Source organism: Mya arenaria, chromosome 6 (genome assembly GCF_026914265.1).
Source record: "Mya arenaria isolate MELC-2E11 chromosome 6, ASM2691426v1".
NCBI lineage: Eukaryota > Metazoa > Mollusca > Bivalvia > Myida > Myidae > Mya > Mya arenaria.
This window is the reverse complement of record NC_069127.1, coordinates 32,624,249-32,648,891: the sequence shown is the minus strand read 5'-3', so window position 1 is coordinate 32,648,891 and position 24,643 is coordinate 32,624,249. Positions and strand designations below refer to the sequence as shown.

General features: G+C 34.4%; 2 protein-coding genes across 2 annotated transcripts; both read right to left on the bottom strand.

Moving 5' to 3' along the window:
* Positions 1-3,464: 3,464 nt before the first annotated feature.
* Positions 3,465-8,576, bottom strand: LOC128237726 (uncharacterized). Its single transcript, XM_052953308.1, has 5 exons — positions 8,408-8,576; positions 7,539-7,575; positions 5,605-5,847; positions 4,494-4,767; positions 3,465-3,697 (listed from the first exon to the last, which is right to left on the bottom strand). The coding sequence occupies exons 1-5, from the start codon at positions 8,574-8,576 to the stop codon at positions 3,497-3,499; spliced, it is 924 nt and encodes a 307-aa protein (XP_052809268.1). The 3' UTR covers positions 3,465-3,496.
* Positions 8,577-12,367: 3,791 nt separating this feature from the next.
* On the bottom strand, positions 12,368-24,257 carry LOC128237725 (sodium- and chloride-dependent glycine transporter 1-like). Its single transcript, XM_052953306.1, has 14 exons — positions 23,863-24,257; positions 23,545-23,676; positions 22,804-22,956; positions 22,429-22,522; positions 21,157-21,289; positions 20,708-20,842; positions 19,941-20,044; positions 18,600-18,724; positions 18,127-18,239; positions 17,476-17,607; positions 16,831-16,930; positions 15,961-16,061; positions 14,469-14,645; positions 12,368-13,450 (listed from the first exon to the last, which is right to left on the bottom strand). Exons 1-14 carry the CDS (start codon positions 24,173-24,175, stop codon positions 13,301-13,303), a joined length of 1,962 nt encoding a protein of 653 aa, XP_052809266.1. The 5' UTR covers positions 24,176-24,257; the 3' UTR covers positions 12,368-13,300.
* Between the last annotated feature and the right edge of the window lie 386 nt (positions 24,258-24,643).

The following is a 24,643-nucleotide window of genomic DNA, read 5'->3' as shown; positions in this document are numbered from 1 at the left end:
AATTCTATTTTTAGCCAAGTTAACATGTCAAGTCTAGGATTAAGGGAGACAATTTGCTTTTTGGTTCTGCAGTTGATTTTGTGAATTACTGTGCCTTGTTCTTGTTGATAGCCCAAAGGCCATTTTTTTAGCTCAATTCTAAGTGTCTGTAGGTTGTGCATTCATCTTAACAAAATTGGTTGTGAATGTTTGTTCAAATTATGCACCTGGGGTCATTACTGGCCACGCGCAGGATTCCCAGGTTTGGTAAACTTGAATAGGGAATGGTTTGAAAATATTTTTGTTGGAACCAGCTTTGCAAACACTTGCTATTTTGAATTAGGCACCACAAGGCTCAAAATATACCCCTGATGCGAAAGCTGGCCACACCCCTTTTGACCTCTGTTATTCTTAAAGCTTCAGCAATGATATTTAGACCATGTCTACAGTTTTGCAAATGAGCATCAATGTTGTCCTCAGATGCCCTTGACTTTGACCTTTTGACCAATTTTTTTATTTTTTAAAACTACAGAAATTATTACCATGAGTACAGTTTTTAAACCATTTTTAGCTTGACTATTCGAAGAATATGGAGAGCTATACTACTCACCCAAACGTTGGCGTCAGCGTTTGCATCACACCTTGGTTAAGGTTTTGCATGCAAGCACACATAGGTTAATATCTCAGCAACTACTTGAGGTATTAAGCATTCAGACTTTATACAGTGGTACTGAACCTTTCAACCTACTTAATTAACCAAGTTAGAAAACTTGCAAATATGCCTTTATTATTGGACATTTTTTGGAATAATTTTTGCCCCTTTATTATCGGGTATGCGATTAAATTCTGGTTAAGGTCTTGCATGTTAGCACACATAGGATAATATCTCAGCAATTACTTGATCTCAGCAACTACTTGAGGTATTCCATTGAGACTTTATACAATGGTATTCAACCACACAATGCAATTGAATAACCAAGTTAGATAACTGTATTTTGCAAATAATTGCCCTTTATTATTAGAATTCTGGTTAAAATGTTCCATGTAAATACATTAATGTTAATATCTTAAAAGCGGCAGAATAGTCGAGCGTGCTGTCTCTGTGACAGTTCTTGTTTTTTGTCAGATGACCTTAACTTGGCACATATTATAATAGTTCATGCAACTAATCTGCTTACAATACTTTCTGGGCTCAGATGTTGAAAGCGCAACGTTTTCAGGTAACCCAAACACAAAACGTGAACTATATGTCTGTTGCCTTTTACACATACATACATGCTCTGGATTAAAAATGACCTCAAGAGCCATGCCAGTAGAGCATAGTTCCCTATGGGCCTCTTGTTTTAAAACTGTTAGTAATGGTTTAAGCTGATCTCTTGTCAGCCATCTTTTATCATTAGTTTTCAGATATTTACACAAAAATTTGCTATTTCATGACAAAAAAAATACCAAAAATTGTAAAAACGGTATATTTGTGAGAGTGCAGTTTAAAGCAGTCTTTGTTTATGAAATATTTAAATTCTTCCCCAAATGTTTACAGTTGTATATGTATTTTTATGTTAAAAAACAGTGGCTATATTCTGAAATGGCCTAGTTGTTTGTTATAATGAATAAAAAGGTTTGAGTTAATTTAAGTTAGTTTTTAGCTCAACTATTTGCAGAATAAGGTGGCTTTACTAATCGCCCCAGCTTCAGCATCAGCGTCCTGTTAAGGTAGGGAAGGATAACATTCTTACACAGTTGTTCAGGGCCATTACACAATGAGGTTGCATAACTCCATATATTCTTAATACAAATTATGGCCCCTGATTGACTTAAATACTAACTTGGTTAAAGTTTAAGGGCAAGTTGGGATTTTTACTAAGAATGTCAATACTGTTCATCTAATTGTCTTAATACCTGTCACAATTATAAATTACAATCTTACAATAACTTAAGGTTACATATCACAATGTCATCCTAAATACAAACTATGGCCCCTGATGGACTTAAGAACTTGGTTTTAAATTTTAGGGCACATCATTTCTGGTTAAAGTTTATGGGCAAGTTGATATTTACTTATATATTCTCTTCATTAAATTGACTTAATCTTTTCACGCAGTCTGTAACGGGCAGCACACAATTATGTTACAAAAATCCATTTTAAGTTTAGTTTGACATATGTTAAATAGAATAACATTTGGTACTGAATAACTTGAGATATAGTTGACATATTGCAGCTGTTTATCTTTGAAAAGGAACAGATTATAGGGACCTTTCATAAGATTGTATTTTGGGCTCTGAGTCACTGTCACTGTTACTTAAAATAGAAAACTGTTTGGCCCCAAAACCTTGTAAATGACATATTGTGACTGAACTTGGAATATAGGAAGTGTATGCAGACCTTTCATAGGATTGTTATTGGGGCTCCTAAGTTCAAAGGTCACTGTTATAAAAACACAAGCTCTTACAGTTGGTACTGATAACTCCAGTTAAGAGTTTACATTTCGCAACCGAACTCTGGAAACTGCGAGTACACAAGACCATTATCTCTCAAGCAACTATGTGCTTAAGAGAATCATAACTTTCTTTAAGATCGTTGTAAAATATGTTCAAATTAACTTTTGTCTTAAGCTTAAATATCAACGTTACAAAATATGGACTATTCACCATGTCTAAGCAACTCCTTTACCATTGGATGGATTTCAATGAAACTTAGCAAGCAATTACTGTACAAAACTTGATTTATTTTCATTAAAAAATATTGTTTGGGGTCTGTATCTTTAGGGTAAATGTGAAACAGAGAGTTCGGTCAGAGTGAGTGTTTTATTAAATATCTATGTCCTGAATATTTCAATATGATACACTAGTGCTTAACTGCTCTACTCTCTTAAGTTTTGGCATAGTTGAGAATACAATCATGCTGGTGTGAACTATCATTCGTCTTTACATATTAAGCTAGTAGTCATTTTGTGGCTGAAACACAATCAGAACATTTCTTGGCTTGACAGATCAAATCCTGATGTATACTGGTGAACTTTGTTCTAAGCCTTGTTAGGTGCATGCTGATGTTGATAATTGTTTGTATGCTTTAGACAAGATTGCCTGAATGCATCACAAGTTGGTGTATATACAGGTGAATGCGTTCTGTACTGAATAACAATCAGCGAACATTGTTTACTGCTGAAGATGGATAGGAATTAAAATGTGCAAAAACACACATTACACACATAACACTACATGTGCATTTTCTAAGAATTAAAGGGTCTCATGTTAAATAGCCACTTTCAACATTTAAAGGGCCCATAATTCATGAACAGAACTGGTTGGTTAAGAAAGAAACCAAGCTTTTATGTAAATCTAATGACTGCATAATTTTATTGAGATACAACCAAAATTTTATTGTGTTGATGTACACTGCACAATCTTGTAAGCTCTCATGGTCTTTGGAAAGTAGAGCTAATAATATAATTGAATACACAAATCCTGGTAGTTTCATCTGATGACACAGTACGGTAGATAATAACTGCAATTCTTTCTAATGATTAATAATTGATAACACTTCCTGATAAATGTCAATACCATTATTCAATGACCTCCTGTCATGAATCTCTTGTATATTGTCAAGCACATGAGGATCCACATTCTCTTCATTTTCGGGAACAACCACAGCTTCGGGAACATTATCTTCATCAGGAATAAGGTCACCAAATTCCATACCAAAGGTTTGAAGCTCATCCTAAACAACAAAAGAACAATAAGAAAAATTATGTAAAGTATAAGAAAAATTATGTTAAGTATAAAGACAAATAGATATTGTGCATATTTCATGATCCGGTTCAATCTCGAACTTAGACCCCCAAACCAAAAAAGGTCGTCTACATAATAAGATATATCATCATAGGAAGGGTTTGAAAATCTGAGAAGTTCTGGCAAGAGTGACAAATGACAGAAAAATGAACCTAATATGTATGATACTTGTGTAAAACAATGTTTAAGAACTTGATTTTTTTAATCAAGGTAAATTGGATTGGGATGAAATGTATAATAAAAAAACTGTTTTTCGCTGATAACATATCTTTTTTCATGACATAATGTCCATAAATCTTTATTTTGAACAAATAGATGGTTATTAGAAATTTAGGTACTCCTTATGTTCATATTCTAATCAGCATTTTTCCATACCCTTGAAAGTAATTTCTTTACATCATTTGTGTTATAGGAAGTGTAGGCATCACATTACACCAAAACAATAAAGAAATATTTCTCAGAAATGCTAACATTAAGAAGAAATGGTATAATTTGAAAAAAAATGTATTGTATCAAATGATCTTGACCTTTTCACAAAGTAATTGGTGTCATGTGATGTGATGGTAATGCTCTGTATCCTACACTCATCATACATGTGAAATTTCTTTGGATTCTTCGATATACTTATAAACCTATTGCATTGTTAGTTAAACCTACACGCCAATTGGTATTTATGTATTTATTGAATCATATAAATAACGGTAATCTTGTTACTTTTGTTATACCTCATTATTTGGATTCCATTTAGGATCAAGCATTTGACCACTTATCCAAAGTTGTAGTGGGCTTTTATTTCGTTCTGTTCTTAATGGCCTGTGATAAATAGCTTCTCTAAAGTTATCCAGGTGTTGCTGTATCCTGGGCTTGAACACAAGATGCAGTGCTAGCATGTGCCTCTCATTGGTGACATCCAGAATACCATCATCCTCCATCGAGAAGAAGAGTCCATAGTACAAGGCATTGCAACCAGTCCAGACTTCCCGCCATAGTCTCTCAATTCTTAAAAAAACAATAACCAATACAGTGATAGTAACATTTTTGGGATCTGAAAATGAATGAAGAAAAATGTATATACATTTTTTTTCAGTGAAATAAATGCACACACAGTTGCAAGCAAACATCATGTGCTAACAAGGCATACTAATAAACACTAGAGATTGCTTTTTTGAAATAGCGCTAGTCACCCCTATTGTGTGGTCATAGCAGAGTAAAAATAACTGATGGACATGTCACGGCGACCTTTACCTTCTGATCTCAAAATCAATAGGGGTCATCTACTAGTCGTAACCAAAAAGCATACCAAATATAAAGTTCCTGGGTGCAAGCATTCTTTATCTATTGAGTGGAAACGAAGTGTGACATACAGACTGACAGACTGACTGATGAACTGATCACAATATCAATAGGGGTCATCTACTAGTCATGACCAACTTGCATACCAAGTATGACGTTCCTGGATGCAAGCGTTCTTTAATTACATAATTCCTGTTATCTTTCATGATTAGGCTAACTCGTTTGAGTAAGGTGCAACACAAAAAGGCACATCTAAATTTACACAAAACACTGTTTTAGTTTAATCTATTTAAGAGTTGTCACAGAGACAGTGCACTTGACCTTTCCACTGTCTTTTAGTTAAGGATTGCAATGTTAAGGTGAAACATGCACTATCAAAATAATTGATAATGGATAGACTAGGTCCTGATGGGTGCACTCAAGCACAAAGCCTGCCCCATGCCGCCTTATCATGATAGAACCTTCCAAGGTTTTTGGAAATTCTACAATGCATGTTTAAGATACATGTACAGACAAGACAAGGCTTTCCACAGAGATGATTACCTTTGATTATGTACACTGGGTCCGGTTATAAAAGACCTTGTGCCATTATGTTGAACCATGTATTCAGCAACCAAAACATTCTCTCCTCCTTTGTCAGACCGAACTCTCTCTGGCAATCCATACAGCTGTGTAGCTTCTGTAAAGGCACTAAGGACACTCACTGCACTGTTGTTAGTGTTTACCTTCAAGAAAACTGGCAGTCTAGAATACCCGTCAATTCCACCATGAATCACGAATCTCCATCTGAAAAAACATTATGCTGTTCTCATTTCTACAAAGGGTAAATGAACAAATAAGTATGGAAATGGTAATACAGAAGATCCCTTAAACTGAAGTAACTGCATACACTATTGTTCAACAACTGGATTTTTTAATGAAAATTAATTATTTTTAGTAAAACAATCTGCCTTCATGATATCAGCAATCCTATTGATTTTAGAAATAAACAAAATCACAGTATAAAATATTTTATTGGGGTATACCTGCTATACTGTTGAATATTATTGTTATTTTGATAGCAACCATCAACAATTGTGTGATGTTTCTCTTAAAACATGTGACAACATACATATATGTATCCTAATGAAAAGTGCCGTGACAAGTGTCACTATGTCTCAACCAAGTTTGTGGAGACATGCTGACTCCATTTCTTGTCCACTCCATATCTCATGAACCACTTGGAAGGATTTTAAAATAACTTGCCACAAATGATCACCATATATATATACATATAGTATACCTTACTTAAATGCGTCCTTTCTTTGCGTATATAAAGTTGATCGGTCCGTATACCAATGTATTTTAATAAAAATCAAGTTTTTTATGACGTCAGCGGTCCATATCATGTTTTTGGCCGGTCTGGACCTTGCCGAAATATAATATGGACCGATGACGTCATATAATATGGACCGCTGACGTCATAAAGCCGGTGAATGCTGCTTGCAGTTTTCACAAGGGCATTTTTTTCGCAACTAAACATTATTAGATTTGTTCAATAAAACACATCAAATGCGCTTTAAAATTATTAAATGGTAAAAAAGTGTTTGGTATAATATAAGAAATATAGCACACATTTCGGGCCATATGGCATTATAAGGACCGGCCAGTCAGTCCCCGAAGGTGAATGGACCTCGGCTTACGCCTCCGTACATATACACCTTCTTTGGCTGACTGGCCGGTCCTTATAATGTCATATAGCCCTCAGTGGTGTGTTATATTTCTTAAATATACGGCTAAAGTCACAATTTGCAGTCATATGACCATAATATAACTAGATGAAAACAACAACTGTGTGCAAACAGACGTTCTGACATGCTGCGTTATGCCCATTCTCCATAAATCTGCTTTTACATTTTGAATTTCATAACTAAATCCTCTAAAGATCCCCATGGTGCACAGCATCAATACCTTAACAGCATTCCCCAGGGTTAAATGACTAGTGCAACACAAATTTGAATATGAACAGACATGTCTGTATCATTTTTGACCCCTCCCCAACCACTTTTATGGGGGCATCTTATAATGTACAAGATCAGGACACTACATAAAGTTAATTAACTGAGCTATGCTATTTTATCAGTAAAGGTCACCATGCAGAACATCTCAGTGTTGTTATACTTTCTGGTCCATTAGGACCATTCCACAACATTGAACATGAAAACTGGGGCAAGGAAACACCATCTTTAAGATAGCCTCTAATACTCACAAAATTGATTAAGGCAAAAATGAATCTATAAGTATTGGAATACTCAGTGGTCAAAGTTAACACAAGTCTGCAAGCCCTGCACTGGTTAAACGTATTCTGGGCTTGTTAACATTTTCAATCTTATATAGCAGGCCTTGTTTAACAAAGCAATAGTATAAGAATTTGGGCTTGTTCGTCCAAAAGTCATATTTCAATGGCTGGAACACTTCAACATTTCTGGAAATCATACCTGATCAATTTATGATTTCCATTAATGTGCCACAATGCTAATGGTGCACGCACATTGTATGCTCTACGCTGCACTCAAAAGGCTGACAAGAACAACCTCCTGAACAGAACACCTTGTGGATCACAATATTTGAGGGCATCTCTCACTCGTTTTTCCTGCACTCGGTGACCTACATGTAACAATAAAAATAAATTTACCAGGCATAAATATGTTGCTGTGTGCATATTATCTGTACAGTTTTCACTTACTTTTAAATCGAGATGTTTTTTTTGGACCAAGACTAGTTAACAACAAAACTTGAAAAGCATATTTCTAATAAAAAACAAAGCACCCACATATTTTCAATAAGGTCATTTTGGACCTTCTGAACAATACAATATTTATATATTAGTTATTTTAAGTATTCATCCAATTTCGTAGTTGGAATGACTACCATTGCCATGGACTGGCAATTCAGCAACCTTGGTTAGATTCCTGGATGTGGTGGCTTCGATTCTTCCTAGTATATAGAAATGATTTCAAACATGTCACATCTTAGTCCATAAGAAAAAATTGAGTAAAAAAAATCTGTGCAGTTTAATTTGTATATGCCATGACAGTAACTATACTAATCAGACTCAGAATGGATTTTATTTGAAAAAAAAACTTTATACATATCAAAAAAGTATATATAGTTTAAGCTCTCAGTAATCATGCCTTTTCCAGACATTTTTTTCCAAAATAACAAACAAAGTATATTCAATCTTTAAAGGATTATGCTCCTAAAATTCTTACAAATATTACTAGTAAGTACAAAATATACCCTTTTTCTATTATGATTTTAACACTTCCTGTGATCAATCACAGAGTTTACCATACAAAACACATACCTTTAGATGATAAAACTCCCATGACAGTTCGATATCCTGCATTTGGATATTCGTTGGTGATGTTCCTCACCAAGTCCTCTAACTCTCCCTGTTCTATAATAGAATAGGTGTTGCCGATCTTTATATTATAGTCCTTAAGTCGCCTTTTTAGAGTACTTTCACTGGTCATTAATAATCTCGAAATGTCCTTCACTGTAAATTTGTTGTCTACCAAAAACTCAATTACTGAAACAGGAATTAAAAACTTCGGTCGACCTCTCTTTGCACACTCTAGTGGCACTTCTATGTGGAAAACATCTTCGATCCTATCAGTACCATGCAACATCAAGTCCATGGCTTGCCTTACACAATTCAAAGGCCCATCTAAGCAGGTAAGTAATGATAACTGTTGCATTAGTTCATATGTTTCCCTCATCTTCTCCTCAATATTAAGAGTACGTCCATTTTCAATGCATTGTATGACATGGCAAAGTTTCACTCTTAACATATTCTTCATTTCTACTATTTCTTGAGTCATTTTCCTTTATGAAGGACCAAGGTCAAATTGAGATTAAGTTAATAACCTTTTATTAAAAGGTCAGTAAGAATCTGAAACGAGAAATGAGCATTAATTAAAAAATTGCATTATTTGAGTTTTTAAGCACTTCAATATTTAATATGAGTTTCCATAACATGCCTAAACTGTTGTTTGCCCAGTGTAGTCCAAGCTACTGTTGTGCCAATGATCAATTATAATCGACAATTGATTGGAAAGGCGACAAACAATAGTGAAATTACGAGACGTAACCATTACCGACTAACTTTCTTTTTCTGGTTAATACTAGTTAATGTTGAAATGCTAAGGCGTTACTGTCTTAAGTTATCTAGTCATATTCTTTTCAAGTCCTACAGTACCTTATTACGAATTTTCTTTGAGATTTAACTGCTAAAGTATTGGTTCTCAACTTCTCATGTCACTAATATTCACGTACGGAGAGGAAGTCTTGGTTTAGTGGATAATGTAATATGATACACACTTCAAACCATAAGAAAGCGCCCTCTTGATATGTTTTCAACCGATCACCAGCAAACTTTGAAAAAGTTAAGGGCAGTAAAAAACTATAAATATACTGTAGGTAGCGCGAATCGTAGCTACAAAATTCAGAAACCAAACAAATGCATGGCTCAAGTCGATAAAGGCCAAGTGAATTTCGGAAAATAATTAAAAAATCGAAAAATCAGGCTGAACACACTTTAAGTCTTTTTTGACTATTTTCAAGATTAAGCGGATAATTCAAATCAAGGCCCGGATATAATACAGACATTCTTAAATGACTTTGAAACGAATAAATCGGGCCGCAATGTGATGTTTGAAGAGCTTGATGATAGAATTACAGCAACTGAAATCGCAAGGGCAATTAAAATGCTAAATATAAATAAAGCCACTGGATGTGACACTATTTTTACGATTACTTCGTTTAAAGTGCTAATATATTAATCAAGCCCCTAAGCGTACTTTCTAATAACATTTTCGGCTTTGTTATATCCTCAAAGTTGGTAACATGGAGTGCTTTCACCAGTATTGAAACAGAAGCAAAAGATGAAATTAAATTTAATTAATTAACAACAGGGATATAACCCTTATACGTTGGTTATGGAAATTAAACTCTACTGTTATAAACGAAAAATAGTTATGGTCAGCCGGTCCGCATAAATGAGCGGCTTGAAAAAAAAACACGCTTGTATACGTGTATTCTTCATTCAAGGTTGTAAACCGGGCTGTTATACACAGAAAACTGGTTTGCCTTCCCTTTCACCCTTTACGATATTGTATATGCGTGTGTAATCTTGAATGAAAAATAGCAATGTTGGTGGTTCCAAATGCTCTCAGGATACCAGTTTAAAGAACAGAGGAAGACGACAAATGGAATAATGTAACATGTCGGTAACATTCAAACGAATCGTATATGGCAAGTGTCTCAATGATTTAATCACTTTCGTTTCAAATGCACAACAACTGTTTCAACATTTCAGTGATGACATCGCCTTGTTTTAATTAAACAACAACTGCTCAACAATTCAATGTTGACATCGCCTTGTTCAGTTGAACAACAACTGTTTCAACATTTCAATGATGACATCGCCTTGTTTTAGTTAAACAACAACTGTCCCAACAATTTTATGTTGACATCGCCTTGTTCAGTTGAACAACAACTGTTTCATCATTTCAATGTTGCCATCGCCTTGTTCAGTTGAAGAACAACTGTTCCAACAATTTAATGTTAACATCGCCTTGTTCAGTTGAACAACAACTGCCCCAACAATTTAATGTTGACATTGCCTTGTTCAGTTGAACAACAACTGTTTCAACATTTCAATGTAAACATCGCCTCGTTCAGTTGAACAACAACTGTTTCAACAATTTAATGTTTGCATCGCATTTTTCAGTTGAACAACAACTTTTTCAACAATTTGATGTTGACATCGCCTTGTTTCAGTTGAACAACAACTGTTTCAACAATTTAATGCTTCCATTGCCTTGTTAAGTTAACAGCAAATGTTTAAACATGGCAATGTTGACATCGCCTTACGGACATAGATAATCGTGTTTTGTACATCATGATGTATGGTTTGAATTGTCATGTGACCGACGCCAGAATTCACGCCAAAATGGCAGACATCGCAAACCCCAAATGAAATCACATTGTCATGATTTAGGACTTCGTTTGTGTATTTCAGCCATTCAAGCGTTTATTAACGTGCATAAAATTTGACGTTGCGATAAAGAATATATAAGACTGCTGACAAAACATTAGATCGCAGATTTTTATATTTATGTTAAAAAACTGATGTTTAATGCATTTTTCTTTAACAATTATTAACGGTTTAAGCCATAACACATAAATTTTCGAACGGCAATATGTAAATCTACGATCTGATTTTTTGTCAACAATCATATATTATTGGTTTGCAGATATTTACTTAAAAATTTGCTCTTTCCAAGACAAAAAATAAAAAAAAGTTGTAATAATGGTATATCTGTGAGAGTGCAGCTTTCAGCCCTAAGGTTGACATTTTGCTGATAGGGAAACTGACATTTATCAGACATAAAAAAGAATTCCATGAAATAAGCAACGAATGTAAAACGTTATAGAACACACATAACATATTTTACAAATAATGACACTTTTTTAATTTTGCAATGAAACAGGGTCGCTGCGTATGTGAGATACACGCTCCAGCAGTCTTAAGGATGTGGTCAAATTGTAACCGGGGATAGGGACCAAGGCCCCAACAGAGTGAAAAAGAGAAATTGAACAAATCGTCAGTGACATGCATTTTTTTAATTCTCGAACAAATACAAAACTGCAAAATGACACTGCAAAAAGGATTGGAGATGTATGCCAAAATAATAAAATAGATTTCAAGCATTCGAAAATATTTGGTAACTTATATATTTTAGCAATCCACAAATTATATTTTATGCGTTATAGATGGGGGGGTTTTAAATGACCTCAAGTTTTAGCATTTTATTTGAACGACGTCACATTTCTTCAAATATGATTGATACCATTGTTTGAAAACAGGAAGATTAACCTAAAATGTTCGGGCTGTCTAAATATCAAATTTTAAGATCTTCATTTAAACCATACTTGAATATAGGTTTTGTTGTGGAATAGCCCATATTCATTTTACAGAAAGAGTGTTTTCATTAGCAATAGTAAATCGTTGTGTCAACTTTCAACTTTGGTACATTGTAACAATTGGAAAAGGGACAAAACCATATTTGCTCAGTGGAAGGGAGGAAATCCCTTGCGGTGTGATGCACAATATTTGAGTGTTGCCTACCCTGATAAAATTGATTTAAAGCGAGATTAATTCGAATTAAAAAGGCATTAGATAAGCAAACGGGTTACATAAAATTGACGATGATGAACACAATTATAATGATGAAGTAGTTAAATCACAGCTATCGTTACTGAAGATTTTCCAAATCATATTCAAAATCAGGAACTCATTTGTACACGAATTGGAGAAACCATTCTGTCTGGGTAAAAGCTAACAGCGCGGGCCCGTGTTGTCCCCGGATGTCAAGAAACCGCCGTTACAAATCGGCTGGTACAAAAAGAAGACGAAAGTGTGAAAGTGAATATAACGTTTCGTACCCTTTCTTAAACTGGGAGAGATAGAACAAATGAATGAGGATTTCCTATCTGCAACACCTTCCCAACTGGAAGCAGTAGTACTTGACTGCCAACCCGTTGTCAATTTCTAATTGTATTATAAACCCATCAATTAACATTTCTTATTCTTACTATGACAGGCACAGGTCACTCAAAAGATGTTTTGGATTCGATTGTTATTACCTGTGAACATAATTATTATTAAACAAATCAGAACTCTTCAACGCTTTCAGCACTTTAATTGTAATTAGGAAGCGAATTTAAGTTTATGTTACTATCTTTAAATCATGTCAAATTAAGAAGCCACAAAACATTTGTGAATGGAAATATTTAAAATGTTGGCACACTTTTTTTCCTTTTGAAGTAACTCTCTGTCAAATGAAATCGGAATACTACGGAGTACTAGTGTACTTTTGAGAGGTAATGAGAAGGTACTGCTGATGCTCACGAACCAACAATCTTTATACCACCAGATCAATCGTATGCTCAGTAAGGAAAATGGATGATGATAGCAAGCCAATAATATTCATAAACAGCAACATGTATATAGACGTGTAGGCTATTAAAACAAAACACTCATATATACAATTATAACAACTCAGGCATTGATTTACGATAGTATATGTTATTAAATTAATTTAGCAACTTCTTTAATAAAATCCCTAAGACACCAACACACATTTGACTTCTTAAAATTACCATAATGGTCATACAATAGAATCTTATGCTGCTAAGAGTTCGACGGCCACCCTAACACATCGTATTTGATTCTTTCTAGAAGTGTTTCCCGATACGTATAGGACTTGCTGTTGAATATCTGCTCGGCTTTCTTGTCGTTTGGGCGCCATCCTTTAGAAGGTCGCGTTAGCTGGCAGACTCTCTGTAAAAGGTATTAATTTGTCATTTGTCATTTGTCATAATGATGCGAAATAGTATGACTATAAAAAGCTTAGTTTGAAACATTAAAAGGATGTTCTGGTTTTTTATGTTTTAATGTAAATAGTTTGCCAATGCCTTTGGTCGGGATAAGTTTGGAAAGCAATCGACGTATGGACAAAACCCATGCCGGTACGCCCAAAAGAGTTGCTGAACATACAAGAAAAAATGGATTGAGTTCCGGCCTTGGTTGTTTTCTAAAGAAAGATAAATCCTATATTTGTTACACTTTCATCAGTTTGTTTTTTTGTCCTGCCATATGGTCAATTATTTTGCTTCTATGGTTGCTTAATTCTTATCGTATATATGATGGTGTTGGCTCAGATGAGGCTGTTTGGAAGGGTTTGAGTTTATATGCATAAAAATCTTGTTTAAAACCAATTGAACTCATGTCACAGTGAACGCGTTTTTCACTGACCGCTGAGGCGATAATTTCATCTTCCAATGATAAAGCTGTGTTGATGCGTGTGTGGTCTCTATGTGGAGTTTGTACATTTGTGTTTCCTGTTCAGTGCCGTGTGTGCTCTTTCATTGTGTCTATTAACATGGATTATATCTCAATATATCTCAATATATCTCAATATTTATGCGAAAAGCTACAGAAACAAGCTCAGCAGCAAACGGTTTAAACATAAACCCAGTTTAATGGCACTGGGTAAACGCCAAAGACATAAAAACAAAAAATCACAAACAACTTGGAAGAACAGCACAAAACTCCACAAATAGCACAGTGCATTTATACTATATATAAAAAATGGGTATGTTTATCAAGAAAGGTACCGCCTTGGAACTTGGGGGTTAAACCAGTTTAAAGTTTTGTCAAGTTTAAAGTCAAGTTTTGACTATCGGTCTTGTATCGTTAAGTTTTCTATCATTTACATTTGAAGCATATTCATATTTTTGTCTTATAATTTAAAAATATCCTTAATATATTAAATAATATCTAAGCCGAGGAAACAAACCTGTGTTAATGTGCCCGTGCCTTTAATAAACACCAAAACAGCTGCCACAGCAAAAATGCTGATCAGCGGAGCGAAGGCGAGCACGTCACCCAGCACAACAGCATAGTACGGGTACTGGTAACCCCCCTTGCCGATCGACGGCGCGCCGAAGTTGATCGCCGAGGTAATCAGAATGGTCTAATGGAAAATGTATAATTTACTAATAAGACATATCAAATGTATGATCATAATGAGTAAAATATTTCAGGCAAAAAGTCAATCACTTTATTAACAAAAAGCTTAGCATAAATGAAAAGATCTCATGTCAAAGATATTCAGTGATCAAATTTCAGATAATTATTGTGTTTTCGCACTGATCACACCGTTATAAATCTGAATGTTTTTTTTTTCTAAACAATAAAAGTGGTATCAATACACATCAGTTAATATGATGATGGTGCAATACATTGACAAACAAACAAAGTCTAAACGTATGTTGTCGGATACAGGCGCAATAATTTAAAAAAAGATATCAGTGTAGAAATATATCTTAATATGTACAAATAAGTTTGCCATTTCATCGAGCCGTTAGTAATGTTATATTTTGCTTCCTGGCGACCCAAAGTAACCTCAGTATCATTTAAAAAGATATTGCTTACTAATAACAACATGCAGTATGTAAAAAAAAACTACTTGAAAAAAATATTTTCTATTTCTGCTCAACTGCAATCGGACGAAAATATATTTTATAGGTTTTATATTTACATATATTTATTATTTCTTTCTCGACACATTAAACACTTGTTAATATCAAAATAATATGAAGTCACAATATATCAAATATTCACATACTTGTTCATAGAATATCTTTACATCGTAATTTAGAGTATGTCAGAAATAAAAACAGGAGCAACGCTGAATGAGTGCGACGCTAGTCTGTTTATCTGAACAAGGGACTAACTCGACAAGTACTAAATCCATATTTATTGGCATTACATGTGCGTTTTGTCTGTGGCAAAATTTGTTCCAATTTTTCTTTTGAACATTTTGAATAATTTCGGAGTAATGGCATATATTAAAACTGTTGTACGACACCGGTAACTGTGTCGCCGCTTACATCATGGGGGTGACTATATCTTGACATTTTTATCTCAAAAACAAACGAGCAAAACATCATAGTAACAGCTGTTTCTGGAAAATTAATCAGTGATACTTATACCGGAAATAGATGATACGGAAAGTATTTAACTAGATTTATTTTAGTTATTCTACTCATATGTGAAATAGCTTATACATTGTGCGCTATTTCTAGATCATGCTAATGAGTAGGGGAAAAACCCAACCCATGAAATATGATATCAAGTATGCTCCGCCGATCGTTCGCTTGACCAATGAAACACTGTCGATACAAACGTATGATTAACAACAGTATGTATTCCCATATCTTCCGGGTAACCCGATGGTTTCAGAACAGATTTAGATTTCGTTGCAACTTTAATCACGAGCTACTTACGGAAATGAATATTGGTATAACCAATGACCAGACTACTCGGACTAACAGAGGCGGGCGGTTGCCTGTCATCATCTCGATGTCTTCGCTGAAACGGTTTGCACCTTGAAAAAAGATGAATATTGTTTTACACATTTATTGAAAAGAGAATCGCAATAAAGCACAAACTTAATCAATCTGTAGGAAAAAGCCTTCTCGGTTTGATTGATGTTTTCCATTGATAACAATGGAAAGTGCTTACACAATTAATCCGTTTGTTTTAAATAAATTGGAAATGTGTCTGCACCATTTAGCTACGTCACTGGTTTGAATGAGTATGTATCAAACAACACTTTTATACGTATTACGTTATGGAAAAAGAGTTATGGTCCTGTTCATAGAATTTTTGTTTTACTTTAAGCAAAATAATGGTAGGCGCCATGAGAAAACAAACAGTTTTGTCTTCTATCTAAGTGGAATTGATGTTAAATACTTACTATTATTAGTAAGAATATAATCAAATATCAGTTTTGTTTATAAGACTTTACCATATAAAAACAAATTATCAACATTTTCGACTGTCACTTTGGAGGGTTGTTGTCAACTCGCGTTGCCTGCGTTCACTAATTACGATTTAATTTGACACAAGCATCGACGATATATTCAATAGGAAAATATCAATTATCAACGTAGTAGTTTTCCCTTTTATCATGTTGTGGTTTGCGCATAAATGCGCACTAGTGCTACGTTAGGTATTGTATGACATGGGGCACAGCATTAGGGTGTGTATTGCGAAAAGTATTTCATCGTCCATATCAAAAGGTTTATAATACTCAATCACATAACGTTAGCAAGTATACAATAATTTGTCATTTTTCTTTCTTCCCACTTTACCGTATATCCAAGAAATGATAATCGTCTCCAACAGGGCAACGAACACGATGTTGAAGGTTGCGATATACCAGTCGGTCAACATAAAGATGTAGTATCCTCCCTGGAAAATTACCCCGGTATGAATTGTATCAATTGCGAAGGCGTCATCATGATTATCAGTATTGATAACAAAATTCAATAGCATACTGTTAAAAAAACTAATTTGCGTATAAAAAAGGAACTCGGGTGGTATCGTATGATTTTGCCTATTTCGCTATCCCAACATTTTACGTTATATAGATAAAATATTCAAAAGTTTGGTTAAGAAATCCATGTTTTCTTAATACAACAATACCTTTGCTTTTTGAAAAATTAAATCATATGTTAACAACTTTGTATTTAACACAGTCAAATAAGGCATACATATGTGAAAGTTCAATTGTCATATTTATGATAGGGAAATTTATGTAGATAACGTCTGAGCTCCTTAAATGAAAAATACGAGTATATTTAATAGAATCAACTTAGTAGTACACGCTCTGATATTCCTTTTCAACGCCGTATTGTTAATATGAGTTTCATTGAATGAAATATACTACACAATTTTAAGGTTAACCAAAAAACATTCATCATCAACGGTCAATGTTTGATAATTTATGTCCTTACCGAAGTGCACAGAGGAATGCTGCCGACAATAATCAGGACGGTAAGAAGAGAGGTGATGTGGATGCGATATCGATGGAGCCGCCGGAAATCATAATCAACGATCGCATTAATTACCGTTTCAAACGTCCCAAACTAAAATAAGTGTAAGTATTAACCCTATGAAATCAGCATGCATAGCATGTTTCAGTAAATGAGTTATTCAATTTGTTAATCGAATGAATGCTAAGTAATACAATGAAACACACTGATGTAAACCGAATAGTGGACAATGAAAAAACAACAAAGATATTACTTGGACCGTATCTGTCAATGTTCAGTTATGTTTGATGAATACGAGCTTTTAAAATGGATCACCAACAATAAGTACTTTCAAGTTCTAATTCAAAAAGGATTCAAAAACGTGGCAGTATATGATGAATCAACATTTGGTTTCCACGTAAATAGCGGAATAACATCTTGTACAAACCAAACATACCGCTTCCTAACAAAAACTTATATATAACGGTTATTGAGGTTATACTGAAAATTGTCATTTGTAGAAGGGACATACTTCTTTTATCATCATGTACATTGATAAGCAAATTAAATAGGTGGGCAATATTTCGGTTTACTTTTACAATCCAATAAAATGGTATCGATCTATCAACGTACCGTTGTGTAGACGCTTACTAAAATGAGGGTAATGAAAAAGAGGACTGCCCAGAGGTTCGGTAATGGAAGTCTGCTCAGTGCTTCCGGGTAGGCAATAAACGCCAGAGAGGCACCTGCAACAATACAGTTACGGTGTGTGATCCATTAGTTAACTGTTATAAATTAATAGAGGAAATGCATTTTTGAGTTGTAGTTAAAGTGATAAACATACATAAACCTATAAGTGTCACAATTTCTAACACAAATGATCTCAAATTGGATGAAACATATCATTGACTTAATCCGGTTAGTATAATACATTTATAACACAACTAACAGAAAATGAATATTCGTTTTGAGATTTTATTATTGATAAACCAGCTCAAATTAGGCTAAATGACAAAACTCTTTCGTCTGTTTGAACACTTTGAAACCAAACATTTCAATCCAAGATTTCCATCAATCTGCTCTAATAAATCTATCAATGGCCTTACCTGAAAATGGAAGGTCGTCAATTGAGACGCCGGTTTCCTTGGCAAGGAACCCAAGAACTGAAAAAACAACCAGTCCACCAAAAAAGCCCGTAAACCCGTCCGCAAAACAAACGATCATCGTATCCCTGAAAATTATCAATAATTCAAAATATAGCTACAAAGCAATTGGTTAACACGTTGTTCTTAGGCTTTTATGTTTTCCAAGATAAGTGATAATTCATTTTATTATATGCCTATCAATTTCCTTTTCCATATCAAACAGTGAAAATACAGCACGCCTATTAAAAATTCTGTATCACCATACTGTCGTTTTCTGATTCCGTATAATGCGAGTACCGTGTGTAGCCTCGGAACTACTTTGGCTCAAGAAGCATGTAAATATTCAGGAACTTGATTCTTCAAAAACATGAGGATAGCCACGAAGCAGAGAAAACTTCCAATTTGTCTAGACAACCTGTTGTTTGCCATTTCGAAGTTCATAAATTGTAGCATTATCATCAACATGAGCGGCTCGCCAATACAAAGAAGGCGAATTCGCGTCATCGATAGAAATAGCGATTGACTCACGAACTTCTTTCAATTCTGCATTAATTGATCGTCAAATAATCCCACGAATATTCAATTTGTGAAAAAATGGCCGCGTTACGTCTACATGATATGACGATTAGTGTATACACGTAAAATAAGTACCGTATTTTTTCTTCGCCCTTTTAATGCTGTGACATTTAATAATTGTTTTCGTATTAGCAATTTGTTAATTTTGCTAAGATGTAAAATAATTCCATCTTGTTTTGCTCAATAAAAATAATTCTGTAATTTCTGACTTCGTTTCGCTGTAGTAACCTCCCTTGACTTCAAAACAACACAAGAGTACGTAACACATTCATACGCGCAAGCCATTCCATATTTTGACATTGACAGATGGCGGTCAATTTAAATTAAATTGAAACCGAAAATTAAAAAGGAATAATTAGATAGGCAGGTATGTTATAAATGGAATATTACGATAGGGCGCTTTTCTGGAGACCTGTATCACGTCTCATTCGGTAAGTAAATATGTATCCGTCTCGACCTGCGGTCTCGGCGGATACGTGCTTACACACCTAACTCGACGTGATACAGGTCACAAGAAAATCGTCCTATCATAATATACCCAATATATTAAAAAAGTGCTTTATAATACTTTAAAGACAAAAATAATGTTGATAAGGACATCAATTTTACTTTTAGAATATTTATAATTTATGATATTAGTAAGTATATCCGAACAAGAATGACTTTTTTTCCTGAATAAATACATATAGCATGTAAAGGGATTTGAACCAAGGAGTATACTGCTACCTGAATGCGTTATGGTTGAACTTGTTGAAACTAGCCATAGTGATGACACCTCCCCATGCCGGTCCCAGCGAATAGAAGCACTGCACCGCAGCCTCGATCCATAACTGTTGGTTTATCAGATCAATAACATCAAGCTTTAAATGCTTTCTTTGTTTTCTTTTGTACATTAAATCTTTAACAGTGGTAGTGTCGAACAGTCAAATTAGTATCGTGCGGATAAAATACAGCGATACTTACTGATACACACTTTAGTTACTTAACGTTGCCATGGTACAAAACAGTAACTTCACCACAAACACTTTGATTAAATTAACAACTCGCGGCATGTGCTCGTGTATTATTACAATAATTATTGATGTGAATTCAGTTATTTTTTACTAGAAGTGTGTGAAAGTTTCGCTTACAAAATAAACTCAATTATGAATAGTTTGCGCTTGTGATTTTGTTTTAAAACTAATACAAGATACAGTTTCAAAGAAAGAAATCATACGCTTAACATGCTAAAACAAAATGTTTGATAAACCGTAGTGATATTAATAATTATAACTCGATTCTTCTCTTACAACTCCTAACAATGTCCAATGGCACAAAAGGCACTGATTACATAAATGCTATAATGACGTGTTTTTGCCATCAAACTTTCGGCAAAACTGCCAGGATAATTAAACAATCATCATTCTTTTCCCAACAGTAATCGTTTGATAATACCAAAAGGAAACAGAACCGATGATACAATAATTATTATAATTGTAATAGAATTGTTTCACCTGTCCTTTCAGGAGTTTGCTTAAGTCTGGATAAATGTAGTGCTTAATTCCATCAACCGCACCGTCCAAAGTCACGCCGCGAATCAGGAGCACAGTCAGCAATACGTAAGGCAATGTCGCCGTTACGTACACAACCTACAAACGTTGTATTGTTACGATTCGAAATTGAAATATGTATACGTGTATGGAAACGTTGTATCAGTCATATCAACTCAATAATACATTTTGAAAGTAGGGCTGTTATAACCATAAATATTGAACAACGTAGAAAAGATATCATTGATCACATCACATTCATTGTGTGAATTTACATGATCGCTTTAAAGTTTTGGTCTCTGTAAACAGGGATCTCGAAGTGATACATCCCCATAAAACAGCCGACTAGCCTAATGAACTGTAATTTAACATGCTAATTTGAAAACAAAATCTGAATCAAATGTTTTACTCACTTTTCCAAGTGACTTGACACCTTTCCAGAGGCAAAGGTACACCACAAGCCATCCGAGAGCCAGGCAACCAAGAAGGTGCAACTGCACAGATCCTAGGTCGTCTATACCACGCGACATGGCCAATACATTGTTCCTGCGAAACAACCCGAATTAATAAATAGAAAAAGCAAATTTGACTTCTGTGGCCTCGACAGCGAGAACGATGCCTATGGGGTCAGTCAAACTAATTGAGAATAAATGAATTCAATGTATCCAAGCGATACAATGAAAGAAAAACAAATCACAATGTGTCAAAATGCATTGGAGAAGAGTATGTAAAAAATATTTTTTCAAAAATCTATGATTGCAAAATGTTGTGGCAAAATGCTTCGCAAAATATGCAATGTCAATTTTTACCATGCATTTGTAACCGTGATTTTATTCCTTTTGCCTCTTTCGATCGTTGTTTCCTACACAAAATTAACTAGACTATACGTTCCTACCGTTCTGTCCTTAGCGTTAAGCTGAATACGACTGAGTATTAAGATCTTCGTTAAATGTGTGGATACTTAGCTTGTTTCAAAGGCTTCAATTACTCTATTTAAAGACTAACTAGCGTTGTTTTGAAGACCTATCTTCGTGGACTATTGAAACGCATGCAACAAAAAACAATGCGAAAGAGAACGTTTAAAAAAAGACATAAACATAAACTATAGCATCTGTATCTAAACATACAAAACAAAAGATATTATGTTTTTCTATTAAATGATCTTTGTTCCCGTTTTTATTTTTAGGCTTTTCACTTGAAAACGCATCAAAACCGTTTATGATAGATTTAACATTTAAACAGTCGAGTTTCATTAGAACCTGTAAATTTATATAAATTTTGGAAAACATGTTCTGTTTTAGACTAAAGGAACTCGTATGTGAGCTTGCAACATTTAAGAGTATTTTAGTAGCACATGTGATACATTTATTATAATTAAAACTAAAAAAAAAGAGAATTTAATCAATTAAATTGCAAATGTCATTAAGTTTCCACTTGCGTTATGTTACATTAACAAGATTATCTGAATATTGTTCAATTGACGGTAGTCGTAACGTTCGTAAAAAGATGTTTACGAAGTAACAACTGCCAATTGCTCTGATTTTTGCTTTTGGTTGAAAATATAAGCAACGTATCGACACTTTTCTTTTTTTTATATTTCGTCACAACAGCGTGTAAATACTAAATAGTTAATAAAACGTGTGTAATACAATCATTGTGCTCTCATACATAAAGATTTCGCTTACTCCCAAAATTCTGTGGCCGAAGTAGAAAATTTAAATTTAGCAGATATGTTTGATGCCAGCTGCAACTTCTTTTCCGTCAAATTCGTTGATGCATCTGAAATAATTTGGTCGCTAGAAATCTACGAAACATAATCACATTACTAAGCAAGTAATTGATATAATTGTGAAGCATACCGGCATGCGCAATGAAATGGTTAAAATAAGTATATAATCGGCAGGTATTTTTGTCAATACCACTAGCATTCTTCTTATTATATATAAAATAATTGTCTTTTATCTCAGCGTCGAAGGGCAGATTTACAATAAGCGTATTTACATGACAAAATAGTTTTACAACAATAATAATTATATTTTTCTAGAGTATGTTAACTTTACCTATGCACAAATCCGTGTTCCAAGGCTGACCACAAGTGGCCCAAGCAAGCCTAGGATGAAAGGAGTGAAAAAGGTAGTAGATGACCCAGGCAAAACACGCCCCGAAGTACCAGATGAACATAAGGGATAATCCAACCATCACAAACCCAATTCCTGGAAAAAAGCAGTAGCCACAAAATGTACCAATAAAACTAATTTAGTGTTTATGTTCTAGGACTAGAAACTATTGTGATGCTATGTGTCCCGTGTTTTTGGCTAGTTTATTTCAGCATACATTGTTATAAAAGTACAGGAATTTTACCAGAAATTGATTCAAATTATTTTATCAAGTGATTCTGTCAAGTCAAGGGCTATCATTCAAGTACAACTGACTTAAGATATATGATATTGCAAAATTAATCTATATTTTCAGTCTTGTTTTATGACTAACTCACGATTACGAAATAAATTTAGTTCATTTTGATTTGAAGTACTAGTATATTTTGATATTTAAATTGGCTTAATTTTAGGACGTCAATTCACTTAGTACTGTAATTATCTGGTCGAACAATAATTGTCTAATTAAATTTTTAACTACGTATAGACTAGCAGTTAATATTTCCTATAACAGCTATTTATTTTGAAACAATAATCATCCTAAGCAAAAGTCAAGTAAAATATATAATACTATATACCCAATCGGTCATGACAAATACTTTTAAGCATGGAAATACTGACGAAAACACACTCTTTACAACGAACCTCTGAATAACGGACATATATCCCAGACATTAACGGGGGACTTTCCAGAGAACTGGCCAAGGCAGACCTCGATGTAGTAAAGAGGTCCTCCACACGAGACCAGAAATAGCAGGAAAGGAATCAAAGCAACGCCTGCAACAAGGTTATTTTTTATAATAATATTATTGAGACTCAATGTTCGTACAGATTATTAAATAACATGTGTTTTAAGTAATAAGTATTGCATTTTATATTCGCAAACAAAACTGCTCCTAAGTTATATCAATATATGTATATGCATTCTGTTCTAATAATATTTGAAATAATGTGTATACATACCTCCGCCATTACGCTTTACAAAATACGGGAACCTCCAAATGTTTCCCAGCCCCACTGTGTAACCCACAACAGAGAGGAGAAACTCAAACCGCCCTGACCACGTCTCTCTTACCGCTTCCGGTCTTGTTGAGCTAGAATCATTAGAACCAGATTCATAGTCACCACTGTGACTGGCACTTCCGTCGTTAACATAAATGTACAATGCGACATCATCTTTGACGTCTGTGTTTTCACATCCTGCTCCTAATTCGACTGCATTTTTATCCACTCCATTCAATCTCTGAAGTTCTAACTTGTTTGCGGCTGTGTTCATGTTCTTTTGTTATGTTAACAGATCAACACATATCCAGCCGATGAGCTTGTATCAGACATGACTTAGTTGGACACGCCTGGCATATTTCTGTAAAACAAACAGATAACTAAATATTGCGGTAAAGAATTTTTACGATTTGTTAATAATTCAATTTTATTCCATTTGCCGGATGCCTTTTCTGTTCATCTCTGAATATCAACTTCGCCTTCATCACTATAACGACTAAAGGCAACATGATATATAACACATTTCATGATATGGTTACAGGCCATCCGAGAAATGGTTTGCCGTTTCCTAATCTATTGGAAACACACCATGCGTCTAGTTCATGTGGTATATATAGAATAATAGAACTTGGCGGTTACAGAAACAAGCTCAGTAGCCAAATGTTTAAACATTAACCCCGTTTAATGGCACAGGGTAAACGCCAAAGACATAGAACACAAAAAGAAAAAATCACAGACAAGA